Genomic DNA, 9,147 nt, shown 5'->3' on the forward strand with positions numbered 1-9,147 from the left:
GGTCGTCGCTCGCCGGCTTGGCCCATGTATTTTGTTTTGTCGCGACTCGTGAACTCACGGGCTCGAGGCTACCTGGCACGGGAACAGCTCGTTGTTGCACGCGTCCTAGCCTATATCCGGTTTTTTCTCTTCGGTTACCATGCTTATACCGAACCGAAGGAATCAAGTTCGGTTAGCAGAGATACTAACCGAATTTTTCTGTACTAACATTAAAAACTGAAATTTCAGTTTCGGTGTCGGTTCGGTCTTCGGTTCGTCGGTTTTTATGCCTACCCCTAACAAAGTGTGTTTGTGTGTTGGGGGGGGGGCATTGGTCCCCTTGCTCCCATGAAGCTTCAGCACTAAATATTTAAACCAATGAGCATGTATGCTTGTATGTAATTATATGGGTTTTAGAAGTTCTCATGGTTATTTTCAGCTATCGTTCCTCTTGATCTGTAGGCCACTCAGGCTACTGGAGGTGGAAGTGGGACTAGACAGTCCATCCCACTTAAACTGCTTTAATGGGCTCCTGTTGCACAAGAAGAAAAATTAAGTGGGCTAGCCCTATTAACCAATTGGGAACCCACATCCCCAACCTGATGATGATGATGATGATGATGCTAGAACTGATGATGATGAATGTAGGTCCAATGTTTTGGTTTTCATGTGAATTCTTCAGCGCAGCTATACATATGAGTAGCACTTAATTTTTGACGATGATCTTCCTTAGTTAAATCCATGGTGGATATTCCCGCAAGTGACATCGAGGAATTCTATTTGTATGTTCATAAGATGGCATAATCCTGATGAGTTATGAGTTAGAAATGGTTACAAATGGGGATCTATCCTCCCCCATAGAGCTGCCACCGATGATGTATAAGAATTTATTATCTTACGAAGGGAGTTCACTCCTTTGATGATCCAAAAATAAAATCAACCTGATAAAATGACAAGATTTTCACATTAGATAACCTCTTTTCAAGCAAATAAGCATGGCGCTGTACAAGATATGTAGACACTGCATATGAAAATTTTGGCTTGGGGCCGAAGAACAGAGTGGTCACCTCGTCGACAACTAATATTTTGATTGATCCAAGACTGAAAGCATGCTTCTCAACCATTTGACACAAGCTTGCGACAGTAGCTACAATTATCGCAGGTGGGTCTGTCTGAAAACAGGATGACATTGTTAGCAGGTTGACAGGACATGAGATAAGAGAACACACTACATTAATAACGGCACTATGTATATGTTGAGTAAAGAGAAATTATACATGAGTATGCATATATGCGAAGCAAATTTTCCTTCCTAACTGCCTATGTAAAAACAATCTAGTAATTATCATATATGATTAGGTAACATAATAAAGGTTTGCAAACCACACACTGAAACCACAATATTGAAGGCTTGACAAGTTCAGATCTCTTGTGCTCTAGCAAGACGACTAGCTAGCTAGCTATATACAGGAAACTGCAATTTTAGAGCACGATTGTCTGTCTGCAAGCCGATACCAAATACATGTGTCACGCTATCTGATCATCTGATACAAGAATGATGCCTGCAACAGCATGGTTCATTACCTGCTCTGGTAGTATTCAGCTGCTTTTTTTAAACAGAAACCTAGCTTTATTAACATACGGATGCAGCTGGATCACTAGCCACCAGAGAAGATACAATGTCAGGAACAACGTCACGCCAATACAAGGTACCTCGCTCCCAGGGCCATATGGGCACCATGGGTAGCCAGGGCATGCGCCACCGAGTTATGGGCACACATGCACAATAGCACTTTAAAATCAACAAAGCTAGTAAAAAGATGAAATTTTGCCTCCCCAAAGAGAACTCCGGTGCAAGCAGTGTCCAGTTCATTGGAAAGAAGAGCCAAAGCGAGCACTGTCGAGTCCGTTTCAATGATGATACGCCCAAGCCCAACTTTAGCCGCTAGCTAGCTAGTTTAGCTTCATCTGCTCCAAGAAGTTCTTCCCTTCGAGCTTGGTCGCGAAGAAGATCTTCATGAAGCTCTCGAGGTCCAACGTCTTGTAGGCATCGTCTTCATGTCCGGTCATCTCCTTCAGAGGACCTATCATGGTGTCGATGTTTGGGAATTGGAACGCTGCAATCGACAGCCGTTCTTCCTTCGGGTGGACAACAGCCCGGTGCTCGATGCTCCTGTACCTCCCGTTCGTCAAGACCTGTCCTCGTCAAAGCAAAACAAACAACGAAAATGCATTCATTTATTTGGTTGATGATATGCCAGTTCGGCAAAATCTAGCTAGCATATGGCCACACCATACAGTCTCTAACATCTGATCATCGGCAGACAGAAGCACCAAATCGGTGTTCGATTATTGCAACTGCGCGTGCTCACCTCAAACATATCTCCGATGTTGACGACGAAAGCGCCCGAGACGGGCTTGACAGGAAGCCAGCTGCCGTTCCTCTTGATCTGCAGGCCCTGGACATGATTCACTTGGAGGACAAGTGTTAGGAGGTTAGCATCGGAGTGCGGGGACAAGCCAACGACTTTCTCTGCTTGGGCGCATGGTGGGTAGTAGTTTATTCTGACTTTCTGCATTCCACGGATGCATTTGTCAGCGATCGCCTCTCGTTTCAGTCCCAAGTTCTTGGCCATCGTAGCTAAAAGGGAGTCTGATACATCCTTCACCGCACCAGAATATCTATCCAGCGCCGATCTGAATGAGACGACAAAAAAACATCATTCCATTGTAACTAAACTGAAGAAGAGCGTGACAGACACAGGCAGCAAAGAAGAATATCATCGCAATCTAGCTGCATACCTGAAGGTAGCAGGCTGGTCAGGCCAGAACTTGGTGTTCCTCATCTCAGGTGGCTGCGTGTAGAGGAAGAGCATGTCAGCCCAGTCGAGCTTCTGATCCTCAGAGACGACGAACAGTTGACCGTAGCCTTCTAGCTGCCCTTGCTCCTGAGCGAATCGCTTCTTCGTCTCTGCGGGTAGCTGGAAGAATTGCTGGATGTTGGCCTTCATGCTCTCCACCACATCGTCTGGGACACTGTGGTTAACTAACTGCAAACAAACAGGAGAGCAATTCTAGCTACTATCAGGATGATGAGGCGCACATATATAGTATATCAGAGGAAGTCAACTGTCTTTGCATAGCAATAGAGGCCGGTGTGCAATGGAAATTGTGAGCCAAGCCAACGAAAGAACTAACCTGGAAGAAGCCCCAGTCTTGGCAGGCTCTGTGGAGGCGTGCAGACTCCTCGCCACCATGGTCCAGCTCCAGCAGCAGCCTTTGGTGGTCGATGATGGGGATCTGTGCCTCGCCGTCGCCGTCGCCGTCGCTGGTGACCGCTTCTGCTGCCGCCTCTGGCCGGAGATACCTCAGCGGCACATCGTCTCCGCCGGTGGCAGCCACCAAGGCCTGCACACTCGGGACGGGGAGAGATCCCATCTCTTGCCGCTCTTGATAATTGAGATGCTACTGGTTCCCCAAATACTGGAGTCTTCTGTTCTGGCTACCTCATATCTTTTGGCATATAATATGTAAGAGTTATAGACAGATGGTAGCCAACGACACGCATCAACCAGTGATTTAATATATATTCAGAAAATCAGTGCAGCTACAATCATAGAAATAGAAAACTGCCAACTTGCTTGTTCTCTCATTCTTTTATTTTCTGGGGATCAACTTCCATTTTTATCTTATTTTCTGGGAATCAGCCTTTTTCACACTGGACAGAAACTAATTATATACATACAACAGGATCTTGTCCACAACAATTGAATTCTTCAATATGTGCCACCTAAAACCAGAACATGGAAATAACCAAAAGGGAGAGCAATCAGAGATGACAAAATTATTGTTTTTTGTCAATTTAAAAAGTAAGCATACGCATATACAGACACAAAATCAGTAAATGTGCTGTATGAACACCAGCAAGTCAAAGTAATACTCGAATGTTTTATCGTCCAGTCCTCAGTCTTCATCTGTGAATCACCCTATGTTCTATTAGTTCATAATAATCGAATGACCAACTGAAAAACCCATACCAAGAACTGATCTATTTTTGGCCCGCTCAGCTGCTCAAGGAAAGCAGCATGCATACATATAAGATATAAGCTTGCTTCTGTCTGAGGAAAACGGAAACCGCGGGTATTGACTTTTTGGTGGGGGGCAAGTCGGTGTGTTTGCTTGCTTCCATCGATTACCACAATATAAATTGGTGGTTGTGCTTAATAAAATACTTGTACGGATAACTAGAGATTGATCTGCACTTCTTCACCCAATCACAAAGTCCAAGTCAACTGTCCAATATTGCAACAGCTATAATATTCTTCAGAGACAATTTGGCCATGCCTGATTAGAAATACTTGCTTCAGCTAGCAGTAACTCGGCACCAGATAATGTTTTTTTTGGTTTGACGTATAATAATAGGGACAGCTTACAAACCCTTCTGACTTTGCACGTTAACTAACAGAGGGGGCATCTTTTATTTCTGACCACAATATAAACTGATGGTTGTACTCCCTCCGTCCCAAAATTCTTGTCTTAAATTTGTCTAGATACGGGTGTATCTAATACTAAAACGTGACTTGATACATCTGTATTTAGACAAATCTAAGACAAGAATTTTGGGACGGAGGGAGTACTTAATAAAATACTCCTACAGGTCTTGATCTGCACTTCTTCAACCAATAGCAATTTTTCAACTAGAAAATTAGCTGGGCCTAAGTAGAAACAAATAACTCTCCAGCTGGTTGTACATCAACAGATCATTGTTATTTTAGGGGTTGATGCTCCTGTACCTCCCATTTGAAAAGATCTGCACTCCTCAGCAAAGCAAAACAGACAAAGAAAATCTGGTGTATTCGGTTGATTAATTCTACAAATTCTTAGCGTATGGCACCAGAGGCACTCTGTCATAATATCTGTTCATCAGCAGACAGCAGCATTGAGTTCACGGTTACCTCAAAGATATCCCTAATGTTGACGATGGGAGCGCCCTCGACAGGCCTGACAGGGAACCAGCTGCTGTTCCTCTTGATCTGCAGACTGCCAGGCCTTGGACATGGTTCACCTGGAGGACAAGGGTCAGGAGATCGGCGTCAGAGTTCGGGGAGAAGCCAACGGCTTTGTCTGCCTAGGCGCATCGCGGGTAGTAGTTCATCCTGACAGACTTCACTCCACCGATGCACATGTCTGCAATCACTTCTTGCTTCAGTCCCAAGTTCTCCGCCATCGTGGCTAAAAAGGAATCTGCTACATCCTTCACAGCGCCAGACTATCTATCCAGCGTCGATCTGAGTGAAATTCAAAGTGCAACAACACTTGTAACAGGTTTGCAGTTGGCACTTAAGCCTAGAAATGATGCTTTTTTCTAATAATGTTTTCTACCCAATTTGCCCTCCCAAGTAGGGCAGAAGAATAAAGTACACAATAACAAAGTTCCAATACATGATACTCCCTCCGTCCGAAAATACTTGTCGAAGAAATGAATGTATCTAGACATATTTTAGTTCTAGATACATCCACTTTTACCCATTTGTGCGACAAGTATTTTCGGACGGAGGGAGTAGTAATTAAGGTTGAACAGTAACGAGACAGCTACATGTGACTGAAGAATCACGATCACAATAATACCTGAAGTTAGCCGGCTGGTCAGGCCAGAACTTGGTGTTCCTGCTCTCAGGTGGCAGAGTGTAGAGGAAAAGCATGTCAGCCCAGTCGAGCTTCTGATCCTCCGAGACGATAAACAGCAGATCTTAGAGCGTTCCAGCTGCCCTCGCTGCTGCGCCAATCGTTTCTTCGTCTCCGCGGGTAACCCAAAGAATTCTTGGATGCTGGCCTTCATTCCCTCCAACACATCGTCCAGGACACCGTGGTTAATCAGCTGCAAACACAGGCATGGCAACAGAGGTACTGTATGTAGCAAAGGCAGCTGTGAGCAGGGACAGCAGGTACCCAACGGAAAATTGATTCGGTTTATCTTTTCTTTCCTGGGAAGTAACATCACACTGACTGGATACAAAACTGAATCAATAGTACGATGATGCTCATAACCCACTTTGTACTGGATATAAAAAAACAGAGGAATTAACAAACAGTGCATAGGCAAGAACCAGTCTATCAAATTCAAATGTGATGAGAGACATAGGCAGGGGGTTTGTAAATCAAGTGCATGGTCACGAGCAAGTACTGAAACCATAGTTATATGTTTCCACAAGTTCAGCTCTCTTGTGCTCTGACAAGACGGCTAGCTATCGGAAACTAAATTCCAGAGCACGATCGTGGGTTAAGAAGGCCTAAAGGGCACGGGTCGACGGTAGCCTCGGCAGGCAGGAGATGCGAATCGGAATCGTTCACACCCTCCACCGGTTGCCGCAGGAGGGGTTGCGGCACACGAAGAACAGAGTCATCCCCTACTCCTCCCCTCTTGCTGTAGCCCGCACATTATCATAAAGATATTTGAAGCCATATGTAGATAGATAGATAGATACATAGATAGAAGCAAATGAACAAACAGGTTGGCGGCATGGAGCTGGAAGAAGACGGCCGCAGGCGGGGCAGCGGACGGCCTTGGTGCGGGGAAGGTTGGGGTCGGAAGCCACGTCCTGCAGGGTCTAGAATCGGTCGATCAACTCGAATGAAGGAAGGCGGGAATGGAGGGAGGGAGGGGCGTGCGTGCAGAACTTCATGGCGCTCATGGCGGCGGCGGAGTTGGGTTCGAGGAGCCAAGCGCTTCTCTGCTCACGGTGTTTCTGTTTGTTTGTTCCGGTTTTGCCCTTTGCTCTTTTTTTTTGGGAAAATTAGAGAGCTTTACTCATTGAAAGCACACTCGGTGCAGTCAGCCAATAGGCTGGTCACCAAAAACTAGGGGTATCATCGAGCCAGCTTTTCGTCATATTCAGTGTGCAAACACGCTTCGCACACAGATGCGCCGGAACGTTCGCCGCTCGATTTGGCATTCCAGGAACCGGGCTACAGCACCGATTCGTAAGGGCCTTTAGTGCCGGTTCTGCAACCGGCACTAAAGGGTGGGGACTAAAGGTCCCCCCCTCCCTTTAGTACCAGTTATGCACGAACCGCCGCTAAAGGGCCACCACGTGGCACGAGCCAGTGTCGGGGGCGGGGAGACCTTTAGTACTGGTTGGTAACATCAACCGGTACTAAAAGGTTTGGGGGGTTTGGGGTTTAGGGTTTCTTTTTCCTTTAATTTTGTGTTTTCCATTTAATTCTTTTTCGTTTGCTGGTATTTTACGATACTACATATTATACACGTTATGCACATATATATAAATAGAATTTCTCATTGAATGTCTCGCACCACCATATTCACACATACACATGTACGTATATATATACAATTTGGTATATACAATTTCTCCTACATGAAGGCATTACTGCGGTAGCGGGTAATGGAATTCTCTTCTAGGATCTATGACCTGGTCGAGCAAAAATCCCGCTATTTCCTCTGCAATTGCTCGTACGTGATCCATTGGTAGGAGCTTCTGCCGCACCTCATTGAACTGTTAAGAAAAATATCAATATGCATGTATTAGTTGTGTGACTATATATCGATAATGATGTAAAAATTGTGTATAGTGTTCTGGCAAACGTACCCATAGCTGTCTCTCAGATGTGCTCCTTTCGAACGTTATCATGCGAATGTTCTCGCAAACATAGTATGCACATAAATCATTCCCCGGCTCCTGCTTCATGGCCTGTACGAGAATAGAGTTCAATCAGATAATAATTAATCAAGCATGATAATTAATGGTATTGAAACTAGAATTAAAGAGATTGCATGATAGCTAGCTAGTACTACTTAATTAATTACCGTGGGTCGATACCAATACAGATTTTCTCTAAACGGGTCTGGAACGTCTTTGATGAACTTTTGCCAAGCCCTGCCGGCCCGCCGGCAAAGAAAATGAATAAAGGAGTTATTAATTAGTTGATATCAGGACATATATATAATGATTGAAATTACCTGTTGACTATCCCCTTCACGATTGAGTACTCTTTAGGTTTTTTAAGCAGTGAGTCCAGTACTTCAACTTTTCCTTCTTTAACTTTAATGTCTAACAAGATTCAGTGGTACCTGCATGCGCATGTTTGCATGTATAACTTAAGCGGGCATGTGCATAACACTCATCAACTAACCCTAAACCCTATACACTTATTAACATCTAGCTAGTAACAAAAACAGAATTTGTAGTACAAGACAGTGTGACTCACTGGAAGTTGTAAGAAAGTAGTATATCTGCATTGGTATTGAGGCGCTTCAAGAACTCTAGCATGTTATTCTCTACTTCTTGTTTATAATATTCATATGACCATGTCTCTTCATTAATGGTATTTGGGTCAATGAACCCAATGCCATAGCGTCTAGCTTTTCTTATTTCGGACATCTTCATCCTGCATAATACCACAGAAAAAAATATAGTGAGGATAATTACATGTAATGATCAACGAGAGCACTACATCTAGCTTGAGACTTAAATTACAGAAAGAAATGTCATAACGTCCAGCTTTTCTCATTTCGGATATCTTCATCCTGCATAATACCATAGAAAAGAATATAGTGAGGATAATTACAGGTAATGATCAACGAGAGCACTACAGCCTCTCCCAGTGTGTGCTCCTCGTCACCTCCAGGAATGTCAAGCTCTAGCCCCGAATATTGGTCCACCACCTCATCAACCACGACACGAGCATAGCTGGCTGGAATCGGGTTGCAATGGAAGGTTGCTTCGGGGGGATTTGTATAAGCAACGGCGTCCGCCACCTTCATGGATATGTTCTTCATTTTGAAGTGTAGCTCACAATTAGTGCTCTCCATGATGTCATCCACAGGGTATCTATCCAGCAGTGAGTCGCCCGGGGCGGAACCAACGCTGCTTCTCGGCATGGATGGGACGGTGCTATCCAATGCTGGATCATCCGCTAGCTGCTGCCGCTGCTGAGACCCCCTTTCCTGGCTAAGTGAGTCGATCTGCTGCTGCTGCCGCTGGAATTTGAGTGCCAAGTCCGCGTGCGCTGATTCTAGGCCTTGAAGGCGTTCTGCTTCCTGCTGAAAGAAATATGCCCTAGAGGCAATAATAAAGTTATTATTTATTTCCTTATATCATGATAAATGTTTATTATTCATGCTAGAATTGTATTAACCGGAAACATAAT

General features: G+C 44.6%; 1 protein-coding gene across 1 annotated transcript; it reads right to left on the bottom strand.

Annotated features, from left to right (window-relative positions):
- Positions 1-1,535: 1,535 nt before the first annotated feature.
- LOC123080967 (2-oxoglutarate-dependent dioxygenase 11) lies at positions 1,536-6,738 on the bottom strand. Its single transcript, XM_044503925.1, has 6 exons — positions 5,608-6,738; positions 4,935-5,267; positions 3,178-3,492; positions 2,782-3,029; positions 2,352-2,676; positions 1,536-2,175 (listed from the first exon to the last, which is right to left on the bottom strand). The coding sequence occupies exons 3-6, from the start codon at positions 3,415-3,417 to the stop codon at positions 1,933-1,935; spliced, it is 1,056 nt and encodes a 351-aa protein (XP_044359860.1). The 5' UTR covers positions 3,418-3,492; positions 4,935-5,267; positions 5,608-6,738; the 3' UTR covers positions 1,536-1,932.
- Positions 6,739-9,147: the final 2,409 nt, after the last annotated feature.

Source organism: Triticum aestivum, chromosome 3D (assembly GCF_018294505.1).
Source record: "Triticum aestivum cultivar Chinese Spring chromosome 3D, IWGSC CS RefSeq v2.1, whole genome shotgun sequence".
Lineage (NCBI taxonomy): Eukaryota > Viridiplantae > Streptophyta > Magnoliopsida > Poales > Poaceae > Triticum > Triticum aestivum.

Coding starts and splice junctions, on each gene's coding strand:
- LOC123080967 (XM_044503925.1), bottom strand. CDS start 3,417: ATGGGATCTCTCCCCGTCCCGAGTGTGCAGGCCTTGGTGGCTGCCACC. Junction 2,677..2,781: donor GACCAGCCTGCTACCTTCAG/GTATGCAGCTAG, acceptor CGTCTCATTCAG/ATCGGCGCTGGATAGATATT. Junction 2,176..2,351: donor ACATCGGAGATATGTTTGAG/GTGAGCACGCGC, acceptor TGACGAGGACAG/GTCTTGACGAACGGGAGGTA.